The sequence below is a fragment of the Artibeus jamaicensis genome, unplaced genomic scaffold (assembly GCF_021234435.1).
Source record: "Artibeus jamaicensis isolate MK-2021 breed Jamaican fruit bat unplaced genomic scaffold, CSHL_Jam_final contig_470, whole genome shotgun sequence".
In the NCBI taxonomy this organism is placed as follows: domain Eukaryota; kingdom Metazoa; phylum Chordata; class Mammalia; order Chiroptera; family Phyllostomidae; genus Artibeus; species Artibeus jamaicensis.
In genome coordinates, this window is record NW_026521849.1 from 1,153,300 (window position 1) to 1,171,095 (window position 17,796).

General features: G+C 42.6%; 1 protein-coding gene across 2 annotated transcripts; it reads left to right on the forward strand.

The window, feature by feature from the left end:
• Positions 1-5,549: 5,549 nt before the first annotated feature.
• Positions 5,550-13,874, forward strand: UPK1A (uroplakin 1A). Of its 2 annotated transcripts, XM_037138429.2 has the most exons (7): positions 5,550-5,632; positions 7,864-8,064; positions 10,428-10,502; positions 10,638-10,745; positions 11,718-11,897; positions 13,377-13,460; positions 13,542-13,874. In XM_037138429.2, exons 1-7 carry the CDS (start codon positions 5,552-5,554, stop codon positions 13,584-13,586), a joined length of 774 nt encoding a protein of 257 aa, XP_036994324.1. In that variant the 5' UTR covers positions 5,550-5,551; the 3' UTR covers positions 13,587-13,874. The 2 variants fall into 2 exon arrangements, with proteins under 2 accessions (XP_036994324.1, XP_036994325.1); XM_037138430.2 differs by lacking the exon at positions 10,428-10,502.
• The last annotated feature ends 3,922 nt before the right edge of the window (positions 13,875-17,796 follow it).

Sequence of the window (17,796 nt, forward strand, 5' to 3'; positions counted from 1 at the left end):
TATCAGATGCAGAGTTCAAAATACTGGTTTAATAAGGATGCTCAAGGAAATTAGTGAGGTCCTCTACAGCACAAAAAAGATCCAGTTGGAAACAAAGGATTCACTGATGAAATAAAAAACAATTTACAGCCCCGGCTGGTGTAGCTCAGTGGATTGAGCGCGGGCCTGCGAACCAGACAATCGCGGTTCGATTCCCAGTCGGGGCACATACTGGGGTTGCAGGCTGGTTCCCTGCAGGCCAGTTCCCAGCAGAGGACGCATGAAAGGCAACCATACATTGATGTTTCTCTCCCTCTCTCCTTCCCTTCCCCTCTAAAGATAAATAAATAAAATCTTAAAAAAAAAAACAATTTACAAGGAAACAACAGTAGAATGAATGAAGCCAAGAATCAAATCAATGATTGGGAACACAAAGAAGCAAAAAACTATGACCAATCAGAAAAACAAGAAGAAAAAAAATCCAAAAAAAAATGAGCATAGTATAAGCATCCTCTGAGACAACTTCACACATTCCAACTTTCGTATCATAGGGGAGCCAGAAGTAAAAGAGAAAGAGCAAGAAATTGAAAATCTATCTGAAAAAATAATGAAAGAAATCTTCCCTAATTTGGTTAGAGGAGTAGCCATGCAAGTGCAAGAAGTGCAGAGAGCCCCAAACAAGATGGATGCAAAGAGGCCCACTCCAAGACACATCATAATTAAAATAACAAAGGTTCCTGGCTGGTGTAGCTCAGTGGATTTAGTGTGGGCCTGGGAAGCAGACAATCGCAGTTCAATTACCAGTCAGGGCACATGCCTGGGTTGCAGACCAGTTCCCAGCAGGGGCCAGTTCCCAGCAGGGGATGCATCAGAAGCAACCATACATTGATGTTTCTCTCCTTCTCTCCTTCCCTTCCCCTCTAAAAATAAATGAATAAAATCTTTAAAAAATAATAAAATAAAATAAAATAACAAAGGTTAAAAATAAAAAGAGAATCTTAAAAGCAGCAAGAGAAAAGCCATTAGTTACCTACTGGGGAGTTCCCAGAAGACTGTCAGCTGATTTCTTTTTTTTCCTCTTTAATATATTTTATTGATTATGCCATTACAGTTGTCCCATTTCCCCCCCCCCTTCATTCCCCTCCACCCTTCATGATTTCTTAAAAGAAACTTTGCAGGCAAAAAGGGATTGGCAAGAAATATTCAAAGTCATGAAAAGCAGGGACCTACAGCCAAGATTGCTCTACCCAGTAAAGATATTATTTAGAATAAAGGGCAGATAAAGAGTTTATCAAACAAGAAAAACTAAAAGAGTTCATCAATACCAAACTATTATTTATGAAATGTTAAAGGGACTTTTTAAGAAAAAGAAGACCAAAGCTATGAACAATAAAATGGCAATAAATACATATCTATCAACAATTGAATCTACAAAACAAACTAAGTAAACAACAAAAACAGACAGAATCATGTATGTGGAGAGCATTTTGAAGTTGCCAGATGGAGGGGGTGTATGGGGGAATCAGTGTAAGTGTGAGGGGATTAAGTACAAATAGGTAGTTACAGAATAGCCATGGGGATATAAAGTACAGTATAGGAAATGGAGTAGCCAAAGAACTTATATGCATGACCCAAGGACATGAACAATGATGTAGGGATTGCCTGAGGGAGTAGGGGGTGCTGGGTGGATGTGGACAAAGTGCGAAAAACTGGGACAACTGTAACAGTAAAATCAATACAATATAATTAAGGAGAAGAAAACAAAACACTTTGTCTTAAAAATAAATAGAATGAAAATGTGTTATTTAATTCTAGTCAGACACTGAGGATGGTTGAGAGCTTCTCTAAGCAAGGATGGAAACATGTTTCAGGACACAGTAGCATCAAACTCCTGAGCTTTTTCTCCATGCCACCACCAGGATTAAACAATCATTTTTTCATCACCTGAGTTTTATATCATTTTATGCTATTTCTATTCATGTCCATATACAGCCTAAAATCATCTCATATGCTGCCTTTGGAAAATACCACTTTAATACATTGACTATGTCTCTGAAAGGATTTACTTTCCTTAGAAAGCATTGTAATGAAATGTGTATATTTATATATGTATGTATACAGAAAAGTACACTTATTGTAACTGTATAGCTTGATGAATTTTCACACTCTGAATACCCCTGTGTAAGTGTTCAAATCAGGAAAGAGAAGTCCCCTTCCTGTCTCTTCTAGCCACAGTGTCCCATGGGTAACCTCTCCCCTGACTTTTATCACACTAGATTGGTTTTCCTGTTCTAGAACTTCATATCTCGTATCATACAGTTGTATTCTTTTGAGTATGGTTTTTTCATTTAGCATAATACTTTTGAGATTCATCCCTGTGGTTGCATATATCAATAGTCTGTTGCTTCTTATTGCTGAATAGTATCCACTGTATGCAGGTACCCTAATGTACTTATCCATTCTGCTGTTAAGGGGCATTTGCAGAGTTTCCAATATGGGACTATTATGAAAACATTCACGATATTTGATAGGGGCAAGTAGTAGGCATATATCTTTAGGACATCTTGGCACTAAAATTTTTTAAAATAGATTTTTTAAAGATTCCATTTATTTATTTTTAGAGAGAGGGAGAAACATCTATATGCAAGAGATTGGTTGCCTCTTGCATACCCCCAACTGGGGACCTGGCCCACAACCCAGGCATGTGCCCTGACTGGGAATCGAATGGGCAACCTTTCAGTTCACAGGCTGGCACTCAGTCCACTGAGCCACACCAGCCAGGGTGGCATTGTGATTTTTTTTAAGGAAGTAATTAGCACTTTGAAATGTACTGTTTGAAGACAGGCTTGTATAATAATAAGAAAGAAAAGTGAAAATTCCAGTTTGACAAAGTACATTAGCATCATGCTTCAGAACAAAATGAATCCCTTTTGTGACTGGTGACATATATTTTTTTTACATTTTATTTATTTATTTTTAGGGGGGGAGGGAGGGATAAAGAGAGGGAGAGAAACATCAATGACTGGTATCATATTAATGTATTGACTACATGACTGGTGACATATTAATGCACCATTGGTGACACCCTTTTGCCTCTACTAGTCATTTTATGTAACTCCTAACTATTACCAAATATTTGAAAATACCAACAGTTATCAACTATTTGAAAATAAAAATATTTCATATTATTAGCCTAACATTATTTGGCAAGTTTCTTTTTCTTTCTTTCTTTCTTTCTTTCTTTCTTTCTTTCTTTCTTTCTTTCTTTCTTTCTTTCTTTCTTTCTTTCTTTCTTTCTTTCTTTCTTCCTTCCTTCCTTCCTTCCTTCCTTCCTTCCTTCCTTCCTTCCTTCCTTCCTTCCTTTCTTTTTTTTTTAGAAAGGCAGACTGCCACATGCAGTGCCTCATTTGGATATGTCTGGAGTCTTGGAAGCTTGACTACCCTACATTTTCCTACAAATGGACCTTGAGAGCTTGTTTGGAGGTTCTGGCAGGGGAACACAGCTACTGGTGTACTCTTGACTGGTCCTCTCCTGTAGTTGGGAAGGTCATCCTCTTCAATCCAGCGTGCAGCTTTGGGAGGGACCCACACGGATCGCTGAGGGAGGAAGGGGACACCTGCCTAGCCAGCCAGATCAGCCAAATCAACCCTGGCGATCAATGGGGTGACAGATATCGCAGCCAGATCGGCCTCACATTTGTCCAGTTATTTTAGGTAAAACTTATAAGATGTACTTGAGCCCTGGCTGGTGCAGCTCACTGGATTCAGTACAGACCTAGAAACTGAATGGTCGCCGGTTTGATTCCCAGTCAGGGCACATGCCTGGGTTGCAGGCCAGGTCCTCTGTTGGGGAGTGCAAGAGGCAACTGATTGATGTTTCCCTCCCTTCCTCTCTCTCTAAAAATAAATAAATAAAAGCTTTAAAAAAAGATGTACTTGAAAGATCATGTACATTATTATTTAAATTTTCTCATTAGTCCTTAATATAAATGTAAATCAACAGAGAAAACCTATTTTAAAAGTAAAGTAAATGGACTGAAAACCTAAACCTAATTATCTATTTTCATTGGAATATATCTCATGTATTTTACTACAAAGCCAGTGTCTTGACAATAGAATTTCAAGTTCTATTTGTTTGCCGATGGCGCATACACCTGTAGAGCTGCTACTCAAAGAGAGAACATAGTAAATTTCCCAGCCTGTGGGCTAGAAAAGTTCTGGGCAAGGACTGGGAGCCTCGAGCCACCATTTTCGCTTGCAGAACCAGCCTTTTGATACTAGGGGATGCCATCGGAGAGAACGTGGGCCTCTCCGGAGCACAGCGGGTGAGGCTCTGCCACTTGCACATTGGGACTGAAAGACATCTTTGGAACACATCCCTGCACTGAGTTCCCATTGCCATCTAGGAAACTTATCCATTGATTGATACCCATTCAGCAGATGGGCAAATGCACACGCCAAGTCACACAGCACAGATAAAACTGAACTAGGATTTGAACCTATGTCTCTTGATTCTGCAGCCTGAAGATGTTTCCATGCTTTGGCTCCTCATTATAACCCTGCTTTGTCCCTACCTGTGTGGTGCTGGTGGAAAGGGGATTTCTCCCCCACCAAGCCCATTCAGTGTGCTCCTTCTCTTTTTCTAGCACACTTCTCTTTCCACTCGAACACTCCTCTCAAACTCCCCTCATATACCCATTTCTTGCCAATCTCTCCCCCTTAGCCCACAGCCTGTAAAATCAGACTTCTCAGCCCACCTGCCCCCATATCTCTCTACCTCACTGCCTTCCTTGGTTTAGCCTGTCCTCACCTTCCAGGGTCCCTACCTGGGCCTCCCCCTGGGTTCCTGTCCTAGGACAGATGGAACCAGCAGAAGAAGAGGGAATTCTGGGATTTAGGATTCACATCCAGGTCCAATTTGGATCTCTCTTCTGCTCCCAGGAAGGCCCATGTCTTAAGGAGAGACATTAGGTGGTGTACTTACTCTCCCAACTCCTCCCCGGTCCATTACCACAGCAGCCTTCCCAGGAGCATATTACCCTGCCCATGTGGCCAGAAACTGGCACAATCTGGAATGTCAGGTCTATAAATCACTTGGGGGTGGGGCACCTAAAGCTGTTCTCTCATGCTGGTCTGCCTGCTTGACCTCTTGTCTCTTTCTCCAAACACCCTCCTCTCTTCCTGGGAGGCTGGCCCAAGGAGGGGCCTGGGCATATATAAGGAGTTACTGTACGAGGGACTGGCTAGAGAAGCTTTAGGCAGAGAAGGTGAGGAGGGGGATCTGGGAGTTGGATGGGCAGAAGGAGCTGTGGTGGTCTCAAATTCAAGGAAGGCCAGTGCTGAGCACTGGCCAGTGACTGTCCTGCCTGGGCCTCACTGTCCTCTGCTGTAGAATGGCCTACCACCAGGGTGTGGAAAGCTGGACATGTTCAGTCCACTTGGGCCCAGCAGAGAGCCAGGAGCAGCCCCTTGCAGCTGAGGCATGGAGTGGGGGAGTGGGTCCAACTGGGCCTTCCTTTCCCTCCTGGGCTTTCTGTGGCTTCATCCCTGCTCATGTACCCCAGGCAGGAGTATGGCATCTGCAGCAGCAGAGGCGGAAAAGGGGTCTCCGATTGTGGTGGGGATGCTGGTCGTGGGCAACATCATTATTCTGGTGAGACATCCCCCAGTGCTGGTAGCCGAGTGGGAGGGTGGGGAGAGGAGGCCAGTCTTGAGCCTGGGGTGGAGGGTGAAGGTCCAGGACTCTCCAGTAGACCAGTGCTATAGGCTTTCTAGTCAGAGCAGCCTGGATTTGAATCTCAGCTCTGCCTCTCCCCAGCTGTGTGACCTTGAGCAAGTGGCTTTTCTTCTCTGTTCCTGTTTCCCTATCTATAGATTATGACTTCATTGTGGGGATATTTGTGTGAATTAATCTATGTGTGAACCTCAGCTCAGAAAAAATGATTAACAAATGCTAGCTATGAACATTAACATGATTATGGGCATAAAGTGCCTGCTTGGCACATAGCTGGCCCATGATAATGAATAATAAAAATGTCTTTTACTTAATATTTAATGGTTTTTTTTTAAATGTGATACCTGTACATGGCCCTGAGGCAAGATAGCCTGGGTTCAAATCCAAGTTTGCACTTCTTTAAAAAAAAAATAAGGAAGGAGAAGAGTGGGAGAAACTCCTCCCGCCCCTCCACCCCACTGGCACTTTCTATTGTAGATTTGGGGTCACCTCTCTGGGCCTCAATTTTCTCATCTGTAAGATGGAGACTTGCTCTGGCCAGGTAGCTCATTTGGTTAGAGCATTGTCCCGATATGCACACCCAAGAGGCAACCAATGAATGTGTGGGTAGAGTGTCGAAGCAATGTTTCTCTCTCTACCCCTTCTTCTCCCTCCCTAAAATCAATCAATAAAAATTTTTTTTTAAAGATAGAGATAAAATAGTAATGCTGCAAGGATAAAATGAGCTTTGGATTAATATTCTTATACCAATTTTTCACACATGGTTACTCTTTGTATTAGCCATAGCAATAGTGTCCACTAAAGCTGCAACTAATGATTATTACACAGAAGCCAGTTATGAGGCCCAATGCCTGGAACAGAGTAAGTACTCTAGGAGTTTTAATTTTATTATTGTCAAAAGAGCTCACCAAGCCCACCAAGCAGTTCCTCTCTTTTTTCTGTGTCCCTCATCCCACAGACAACCAGATGCTTAGTTTTTTCAACATGCTACAAATGCAAGCAATAGTAACATATATACTTATTCTCTCCCCTTTCTTGCCTAAAATGTAGCTCATCGCATATTCTTTTTCATGACTTCCATTTCTTCCTACTCACACAGCCTATAGGCCACTCCACAGCAGTCCTCAAGAGAGCCTCCCTGCTCTTTTTCACAACTGTATAGCACTCCATTGTATGGCATCCTGGTTCCTCTATCTACAATGCTACAGGGGGTCACCTTGTGGGTTTGTGATTTTCCTGCATGGGCAGGTATATGTGTAGGGTTATTTCACCAAGTGGAATTGCTGGACCAAAGGGTTGATGTACTTATAATTCTTCTGGTAATGACCAGATTCCCCTCTTCAGGGAATAACACTAGGAAGGGAGGGCAGGTTGACTGAGCATCTCCTCTGTGACAGTCATGTGCTCTAGGCTTTGCATGTAGCATCTCCTGCTATCTTTGAAGCAACTGGCAATGGTGACAGGCAGTGGGTTCTGACTGGGTCCTCCCCTCCTGACCTCTGTCTAGCCTCATCCCTGCTCATGAAATGTGATGTCTTTGTAACTTATTATTTTCTAAACAAATTTTTAATCTATACCCAAAGATATGTTTATTGACTTTAGAGAGAGAAAAAGAGAGAAAGAGAGACAATAATATCAATGTGAGACAATATTTGATGTGGAAGGGAAACATCAATCGGTTGCCCTCCATCCACAAGCTAGGTATGAGCTTGACTGTAAATCAAACCCACAACCCTTTTTAAAAAAAATATTTTATTTATCTATTTTATAGATAAATAGATAAAGAGAAAGAGAGGGAGAGAAATGTCAATGTGTGGTTGCCTTTCATGCGCCCCCCACCGGGGACCTGGCCTGCAATCCAGGCATGTGCCCCGACTTGGAATTGAACCAGCAATTCCTTGATTCACAGCCCATGCTCAATCCACTGAGCTACACCAGTCAGGGAAAACTCACAACCTTTTGATATGCTGGACGACACTGCAACCAATGAGCCACCAGACCAGGGCTCTTCACCACTCTTATTATATACCCACTTTACTGAGCAGGCAGAGGAGGCTCAGAATGAAGAAAGAACTTGCTCATGGAGACTCACCCATGCAGCTGGGGCTGCTGCCCCTGAGCAGATCTTTCTTACCAGCTGCTCTTTCTAGCTGTCAGGTCTGGCTCTGTTTGCTGAAACAGTGTGGGTAACAGCTGACCAGTACCATGTGTACCCACTGATGGGCGTCTCAGGCAAGGATGATGTCTTCGCTGGTGCCTGGATCGCCATCTTCTGCGGCTTCTCCTTCTTTGTCGTGGCCAGCTTTGGAGTGGGTGCAGTGCTCTGCCCCCGGCAGTCCATGATCCTCACGGTGAGGCCCAGGAGGAGGGTATGGGGTTAGGTGGGCATGAAGATCATCCTCTTAGAGTCATAATAGTAACCACCACTGCAGCCACGAGTGTGTGTTCAGCCTGGCACCACACCTGGGCCTCTTGGAAATCATTTTATTTCACCTTCCCATGACCCAGTAACCTAGATTTGGCTGTCTGTCTCCATCATTTCAGAAAGAAAACTGGGACACAGGGGAGGGAAGGAAGAAAACTCTCTGCACAGGAGGATAGCTGTTGAGTAGTGGGACTGGGATTTGAACCTCAGCTAGTTGGTCTCCAGCGTCTGGTCTCATGAGTGCTGTCGATAAAGACAATAGTAATAGCAGATCAGATACCATGTAATAAGTGCTCATTACTTTCTAAGTGTTTTACATAGATTAGTTCACTTATTCCTCACAACCCACCATGAGATATCATCATCATCATCACCACCATCATCATCATGAACCCACTTGACGGTTGAAATTGAGGCTCAGAGAAGTGAAGTCACTTACCCAGAGTTTCACAGTGAGTGAGTGACACAGCCAGGAGAACTCTAACATGAGAAGTTCAGCACTTCAGCCTGTGTTCTCAATCTCTGCCAACATCAGCAACTGTAACAACAATACCCGCACTTCCTAAGGGCCTCTCACTTGCCTGACACCTGGCTAAGCAGTGTGGAAAATGCGCTCCCTCAATCCTCCCAGAAGCCCTCTGAAGTTACTGCTTCTCTATCCATTTACTAAAATGACAAAACTGAGGTTCAAAGAGGCCAAAGCCCAAATAGTAGGGAGAGCAGAAATTCCAATCCTGACCCAGTGACACAGAGCCAACACTGTGCTTCCTCTATGGTTGACAGACCTTTAAATTCCTATGAGCACCTACTTATTTAACCAACAAATGCTTATTAAGCAAGAACCACATGCCAAACCCTATGCTAGGCACCAGAGCTATATAGCAAGCAAAACACAAATCTGTTGCCTTTTTGGGGCATGCTCTGAAGGGGGAAGACAGTGACCAGGGATGGGTGAGCTGGAACTGGAGAAAGGGATGGGGAAGCCTCGAAGCCAAGGAAAGCAAATGCCTAGGGGAGATGAGGAGTGAGCTTGTGTGTGAATCTTCAGAAGAACATTCCAGGTGGAGGCAACAGCAAGAGCAAATGCTCTGAAGCCAGAGGAGGCTAGGAGACCAGTGTGGCTGGAACCAAGTGGGGGTGAGGGTGAGAGAGGAGTTGAGGTGAGGGCGTATGGAGGTGAAGGAGAGAACAATGGGCAATGGGCATAGAGGATGAGGAAAGAAAAGGAAGGTGGGTCTATCAGTTAGGCCTTCTGGGCCTTGGGAAAGTGGCTTTACTGTAAGATGGAACCATGGAAAGGCCCTTTTCCTTTCCTTTCCTGTTTTCCTCCTTTTTTTATTTCTTTCCTGCATTTAATTCTTTGGCATAATAATTGAACCAAAGCCCTTAGAAGTTCACCCAACTAGTAAAAAAAAATTGTGTGTGTCTATTACTTTGTCATTAACTAAGGCCTAGAAGTTTTTAAAAAGAATATTATGGGAAATTTCAAACATAGACTAGAGAGAGTGCCCTGATGAACCCTGTGTACCTATCACCTGGTTTCGACATGTCTATCACAGACTGGTGAACTTTGTGTCCTCTACTCCACTCCCTGCCTGCCCACATTTTTCTTTCCTGGGGTATTTTGAAGCACATTCCGTACACCAAATCATTTACCCACAAATATCTGAGTACATATTTCTCTGAGTGATAAGGATATTGTTTTAAAATAGGCAGGCATGTTATGCCACATCATATCATCTCTTGGCAATGGAGTTGGCAAATCCATACCCCATACCATGTTGCTTTAAGGGTAAGGGTAAAGGGTGAGGACAGGAAAATACTTTTCATTAAACACAGGTCAAAGAGATTTTGCTTTTTGTTTGCCCAATCACCATGCCACTGACACACCTGCAAAATTTACCCTAGTTCATTCACATCTATCTTCCAACACCCACTCTGGGTTCAAATGTCCTTGGTTTCTCAAGAATGTCTTTTTTTCCTTTCTAAAGTAGACATTTATTTTACTGTATCCAAGCATATTGTTAACTTCAGGAAATACTTTACATATGTCTTCATTTCATTTTCCCCTATCATTTTATTATGGAAAATTTCAAACATACAGAAAATGGGAATGACTTGAACAGCAAACATTTGTATACCCATCACACAGATGCTACCACTCACTTGTCTTACACATTTTTTAAAAATTGCATTTCTATCCATCAATCTATCCCTTGAGGGACTGTGATTTCATAGGCTTTGTCATGACTGGGCTGTTCTTTCATCCCTCCCTCTATCTCTCCCCAGTACCTGGTGCTCATGCTCATCGTCTACATCTTCGAGTGCGCTTCCTGCATCACGTCCTACACCCACCGAGACTATGTGAGCCAGGCAGAGGCCAGGGGAAGGGCTTGACTTCCAGGGGTAGTGTGGTGAGGGTCTCACGCTGAGGGTGGATGTTGACTTCTACCTCCCCAGCCATCCCCACTGGACTCTATTTTTCCTGGCTCTTCACAGATGGTGTCCAACCCATCTTTGATCACCAAGCAGATGCTGACATTCTACAGTGCAGACACGGACCAGGGCCAAGAACTGACTCGCCTCTGGGACCGCATCATGATTGAGGTGAGCAAGGATGGGCAAGGGTGAGCAGGGAGGTCTGGAGGACCTGGGGCTGTGACCACAGAGGTAGATAGGGCTCCCACTGTGCTCACACTGGTATTTGATATCTACTTATGTGGCTCTTACGAGGGATGCTCTGGTAGTTGTCATTTTCCAGATGAGTAAACAAGCCCCAAAAAAGGAAAGTCACTTGCCCAGAGTAAGTGGCTGAGCTGGGATCCAAACCTGGCAGCCTAGATCCAGAATCCCTGCTCTTAATCATGATGTATATTGTATTAACAATACAGCAAACATTTAATGAGCACTAATTTCTGTTTAGCATTGTCCAAAGAATTTTGAAAGCTTATTTAATCCTCACAACTACCCCATAAGGGAGATCAGCTTTTTAGCAATAAGAAAATGAGGCAAGGAATTGAGGGGCTTGCCTGAGGTCACACAGCTGGTAGTCCACAGAACCAGAAGAATTCAAACCCAGGATGCCAATTTCCAGAAACCACATTCTTAGCTAAATCCAACATGACATGGCAGCACAGAGGAAAATATTGAGGATTCAAGGGAAAATGAAGCCCCAATGTGACTCAAGTGATACAGCTAGCCAGGATTGGAACCCATGTTTGGAAGAGCTTATGTTTTCATCTTTCAAGGGCCACAAATTAAACACCCACAGGAGCTAGGAAAAGCCAGAAATCTGCCTTTTGGTGTTATGTAGCTCAGGTTTTGTTGACAGTGAATTCAAAAGAATTTTAAAATAAATCACAAGTGTAGGTTTGATCCAAATCCCCCATCAGCCTCTTGGTCCTGGAACAAATATCTTCCAGTTCTTATTCACACACATGGACCCTGCCCTCCTCTTCAAGGCCCAGCACATGGGGAACTTGGCCCCAGCAGTGGCACAGTACAGCTTCATACTACCTGACCTCAGGCAAGTGGTTATCTGCTCTGAGCTAAAGCCTGACCCCCTGCCTTTCTCTCCAGCAAGAGTGCTGTGGCACATCTGGTCCCATGGACTGGGTGAACTTCACATCAGCCTTCCGGGCTGCCACCCCAGAAGAGGTATTTCCCTGGCCCCCACTGTGCTGTCGACGGACTGGCAACTTCATCCCCCTCAATGAACAGGGCTGTCGTCTGGGTCACATGGACTACCTATTCACCAAGGTATATCTTCTCCCTTCTGCTGCACCTGTCTGTGGTCTCTCTGGCCCTCTCTGATTCTTCTCTACCCACCCCACCCCACACTGTCTATTATTTCCTCTTCCCTTCTCTGGCTTTCTTTATCTCTCCCTTCTCTCAACTCTCCACCCATCTGTCTCTCCCTTCCTCTGAAAGTCAATGAGTTGCACACAGAGTCTGTCTGATTTAGACCTAGCACCTACAACTTTTCTCAGGCTGTCTGGGAATATGCACAACAATAATAATAACAATAGCACAAAACTGGTAACAACCCACCCATATTTATTGAGCTTTTACTTTGTACCAGACATCCTTTTAAGTGCTTTAGGTTTTTATCTTATTATTTTTAATCCTCACCTGAGGATATATTTATTGATTTTCAAGAGATAGGAAGGGGGAGAGAGAAAGGGAGAGAGAAACATCAGTATGCTCCCCAACCGAGGATCAGACCCACAACCTAGAGATGTGCCCTTATGAAGTATCAAACCTGCAACCTTTTGGTGTATGGCATGATGCTCTAACCAATTGAGCCACCTGGCCAGAGCTAAGTTTTTATCTTATTTCTCACCATAGCCTGATGAGGTAAAGATGATAATTATGCCATTTCACAGATGATGAAACTGAGAGGTAACTTACTAGTGAGGGATAGAGCTCGGGTTTGATTTCAGGTAGTTAGGCCCCAACCAGGCAGAAACAGAGAAAGGACTAGAGGAGGTTAGACTAAGAGAACTGGTCCCAGTGGCCCTCCCTGGCTGCTCTTGGCTGCCCAGGGCCCTTCAATGGTGTGTGTTAGATCAAGTGTGCAAACCATCTCCACCACCCTCAGAATCAGACAGCCATGTTTCCAGCCATGACTGTGCAGAGTGCTTACATGCATCTTCATGGAATCTTCACAAATGCTTTCAGAGGGTAGTGCTGTTAAGATCACCAGTTCACAGATCAGAAAACTGAGGCTTAGAGGATCAGAGTCATATGTGGGCCCCATAGCCAACAAATGATAGCCCCCCCACTCAGTCCTGCCTAAATAGAGGGCACACACCCTGAAACTTGGTTCTTGGCTGCTTCCAAGTTGGACCAGGGGTATACGTGAAGATGTGGGGCTCTAGACTGACACAGTCCCATCTCATCAATGAGGAAATGTCCAAAGTGGAGTGATCCTAAAGACATATTTCAGACCCTTGGAACTTGTGGACAGCATGGTAAGTTGGCTCTAAACAAAATCACCTTCAGTCTGTTGTAATCAGCATCAGGGTAGCACACGCTTATACAGGGTGTGAGTTCAAGGTCACATCCTTGCTCCCTGAAACCACTCTGGGAGGTAGACACTGCTGTGATGTTCATTGCACAGTGAGAAAATATAAGACAAGGAGGGAAGTGACTTTCTTGAGGGCATACAGCAAGTCCTGCTTTCAGCAGCCAGCCTACCTGGAAATTTTCTCAAACTCTCATTTTCCCTGTGCCCAGGGCTGTTTTGAACACATTGGCCATGCCATCGACAGCTACACATGGGGCACCTCATGGTTTGGATTTGCCATCCTGATGTGGACAGTAAGAGGCGGGGAGCCTATGGTTGGGTGGGATGTGGGTATAGGGCTGGAGTGCTCCTAACCAGACTGCCTTCTCCTCCAGCTTCCTGTGATGCTGATAGCCATGTATTTCTACACTACACTCTGAGGAACAAGAAGGGATGGCTTCATGTACACCTCGACCTCCTCCTCCTGCTCCCTCATCCTCCAGCTGAGGCTTGGTTTGTGCCTCATCTCTCCCCTTTCCACCTCCTTCACCCTTTCCTACTTCTACTCCCAGTATGTTTTACCACGTTTCTGAGGTCTGCTAGGAATTGAGGATGCCCTGAAACCCCTGGATATGTATACATGGGACTTTAACCCTTAACCTCATTTTATTTGATTGATTCTTGAACTATCTATCAGTGTCAATTTAAAGTATTGCCCTTAGATCTCACCACCCCATTCACAGATGTCTCCTTCCTGGTGGATGTTGCCATTATTACTGAGTGGTTTTGAAGATCTATATAAGCTCTGGTAGACTGGGATTGCTATGAGGGAAGGGACAAGTTCTGTCATGGTCATTTATTTTCCCCAGCATTGCCCAGCACTAAACTGAGTATAGATAGTCAATAAATACTGTTTGAATGAGTTAATTTGTTTCCTTCTGGGAAAGGTGAATGAAGAAGAACTCTATCAATGGAAGTGGCAGAAACCCAATTGGCACTGACTGAGATATAAAATGAAATTTATTGGCTCATGTAACTGAGTTAACGGAGCTGGATCTAAGAATTCAGACCAAGTTTCCAGGAAACCTGCTTCATTCTAAGACAGGATTTCTTTGCAATACCAGATGTACATCATTATAGCTAAGAAACACAGTGGTGAGAAAGGATCTATGTCCCGATAGCTTTAGCCAAGGTCAAGGATTAAATCTCACTGTCTTGGTTTAGGTTCTAGGACCACCCTTTGGTTAGGAAAGCAAGAGCACCTGGACTAATGATCCTGCTAAAAATGCATTGAAGGGTGGTGCTGGGATAATGTTTATCAAAGGAAAATCAGATGGCAGGGCTGATGGACCAGTACAGGTGATAGATATCCTCCTATTAGGGACTAAAGCTTCTGGCAAGTTTTCTAAGGGGTGCATAACACACAACAAACTTTAAGAGTCTCATCATCATTTGCTTCTCTGAAGCAAGCCCATTCCCTGGCCATTTTATAGCAATTAGGCTCTGCTAGGAGAGACTGACTTCACTCCCCATCATACAAAGTTTCTCAAGGTCTTCATTTACTCCACTGGTCTGCCGATGGTATGCAAATGCTAAATTCAGATATCAGCTTTTAAAAATCTGTAATGGTCAGTTGGAAACAATCTAATATCCATTAACAGGGGATGGGTTGTACAACTCATGTTACGTACTTGGACTGGAATTCTCTGCGACTGCTAAAAAAACATGATAGATGGAGTGGTGGGGGGAAAATGTAGATGATTGTACTTGAACAACAATAAAACTTTTAAAATGATAGATCTATGTGAGCTGATAGAAAAAGATGGTATAATGGCATAAATAATCCGAAAGCATATATAAGGTGATTTCATTACAGTAACCTAAATTAATATCAGTAGGGGACTGGTTAAATTAGCTATGCAGAGGCAGGAGAGAGTGAGGATTTAGCCCTGGATGTACCCCAGGTCTAAGATAAAAAACATCCATACAGGACAGAGACACTGTTCTACACCGATTGTTCTCACTTTCTGAAAAAGCGCTGAATCATGGTGAATCATGAATGCACCTGCAAAGAAGATGCTATATGACCCCTGCTTCATTATAATAAATTAATATTGTGCAACCCCTTCCCAGGTGGCCAATCAAGAAAAACCATGGGAGACCACATGCGTAGTAGATTTAAAGTAATATAACTACTTGCACATGCGCATTAAAACCTCACCAAAACTATCCAGGAAATATCTGCCCTATAAGAATAGAATCCCTCCAGCCCCTGAGGTCAATCTCTGCTCAAAGTTTGCCTGGTTCCATGTTCTGTGGAGTGTCCTACCGCTTAAGAAATCTGCTCTCTCTCCTTCTGCTATAAACTCTCTCTGTTCAGTTTAATTCTTTGTCCGCGATCACCAAGAACCTGGTTACCTGTGCCCACCTGTGACAATGCTATATCTTAACTTTGGAACACCACACAATAGTAAAAAATAATGTTTTAACAAAAAAATCTCCAAGAAATACAAAGTAGAAAAACTTGCAAACCATATATAATACTTTAACTTCTATAGATAATATGCAGGGTTTTTTCTTAATGGTCAAAGTATTTAAAGTAATGTTTAAAAGAATAGGAAAAACAATTTTTAAAAAGCAAAAATTATATGTAACCCTGTCACTTAGAAGTTTATAAAAATTTAGGAATGGAAGTGTCCCATGTTTCACTTCATAGTAAATCCCACCCACCAGGTAGGTAGGGGTCTGGCCCAACCTCTACCTAGATAATTACTATTAACACATAATACATTTTTTTTGCCTTTTCAAAAGTTTATATCAACAGATCTATATATTTAAGTACACACACACTTACCAAAATCATGCTTTAAACATTAGTTTGCAACTTGCTTTCTTCACTTAACTATACATTATGGTCATCTTCACCTCTTTTTTAAAATTATTGCAATGTATTTCAGAGTATAGCTGTATCATAGATCATCATGATCTGTTGTTAAATAAACAAGGCAAGTATGCATAACATACAAGGCAAGTATGCAAACAGTATGCATAAGTGATTTTTTAAATAAAAATTATGTAAGCATATTTTCCATGAAGGACTCCTTTGAGATGGGAAGTGGGGTGGAGGGTGAAAGGAGGAGGAATTTTCACATTATATATATATCTTTGAAACTATTTTTGTAAAGATCATCTATTATTTTTCAAAAACAAAGACTATTAAAGGGGTTTCTAAAATACTAAACAATATACAGCTTTACTTTTGAAGCCAGAATTTTAAAACACCACTTAGATGTGATATGCACCATATTTTAACACTTAAGGGCCCCTTCAGGTTAACTGGCTTAACTGGTTTTTCTGCAGGCCCTGGAATGAAATCTCCCCCATTCCTGGGTTCATATCTGGCTGCTTTGTAAAAGTGTCAAAGGAAGGGCTATGGTAGGGGGAGGGCAGAATTCTGACCTAATCTATTTACTTTTTAAAAAAAGACTTTATTTATTTTTAGAGAAGGGAAAGGAAGGAGAAAGAGAGGGAGAGAAACATCAATGTGTGGTTGCCTCTCACATGCCCCCCACTGGGGACCTGGCCCACAACCCCAGCATGTGCTCTGACCAGCAATCAAACCAGCAACCCTTTGATTCGCAGGCTGGTGCTCAATCCACTGAGCTACAGCAGCCAGGGTTAATCTATTTACTTGTAAATTCAAATAAGTGCTCACAAGCAAGTCCACAGTGACCTAGTCTGTGACCAGGAATTTCTGAGGGAAGCAAAGAGGGAACACTGGGTTCTCACTAGCCCCACCACACTCTGAGCCTCACTGTGCCCCTTTGAGCAATGGGGGGTTCCAACAATCCCTAGTTCATAGCACTCAGCTCAAACATTCTTGAGAGCTCAAGAACTGGTAGACCTTTTTATTATGAATCAGGAATTTTCTCAATCCTGTGTAATCAATCATATGCAAAAATAAACTGTCTGCTGAGGCTGCATCTGTCTCCACTAAACCCCAATTTCAAATGTTTGGGGCTCCACCATCTTTATACAGAAGCTGATTCTATGAAGTGACTCAGACATTTGCACTTATAAAAGTAAAGTTGTACTTGAAAATGACTGGTGCTTTCTCTGAGAGATGAGTTCAGCATATGTTAGAGTTAATATGATATTTTTGGGGCTGAGGGTCTTTAAAGAATGTTTATAGAGTTAATGGAGACTAAAAGAAATTTATTATGTGTTAATAGCAATTATCTAGGTAGAGGTTGGGCCAGACTTGGGGTGGGTGGGATTTACTATGAAGTGGAACATGGGACACTTCCATTTCTAAATTTTTGTAAACTTCTAAGTGACAGGGTTACATATAATTTTTGCTTTTTAAAAATTATTTTTCCTATTTTTAAACATTATTTTAAATATTTTGACCATTTTTGAGGATCTTTAAAGAATGTTTATGGAATTAATGGAGACTAATAGGCACAAGATCAGTTTTTCTCTTAAAAGTCATACTGCAAAAAAATATTTAATGTCATAAGAATATACTTGTAAAATTGGTATGTGAAAAAAGAAGTTTACAAAATAGCATGCCAAGTATGATTGCTTTTCTGATAAAAATATAAATATGTGCACATTTGCATTAAACTTGTTAACCAAGTCTCCCAAAGG

Coding starts and splice junctions, on each gene's coding strand:
- UPK1A (XM_037138429.2), top strand. CDS start 5,552: ATGGCATCTGCAGCAGCAGAGGCGGAAAAGGGGTCTCCGATTGTGGTG. Junction 5,633..7,863: donor TGGGCAACATCATTATTCTG/GTGAGACATCCC, acceptor TGCTCTTTCTAG/CTGTCAGGTCTGGCTCTGTT. Junction 11,898..13,376: donor TGGACTACCTATTCACCAAG/GTATATCTTCTC, acceptor CCCTGTGCCCAG/GGCTGTTTTGAACACATTGG.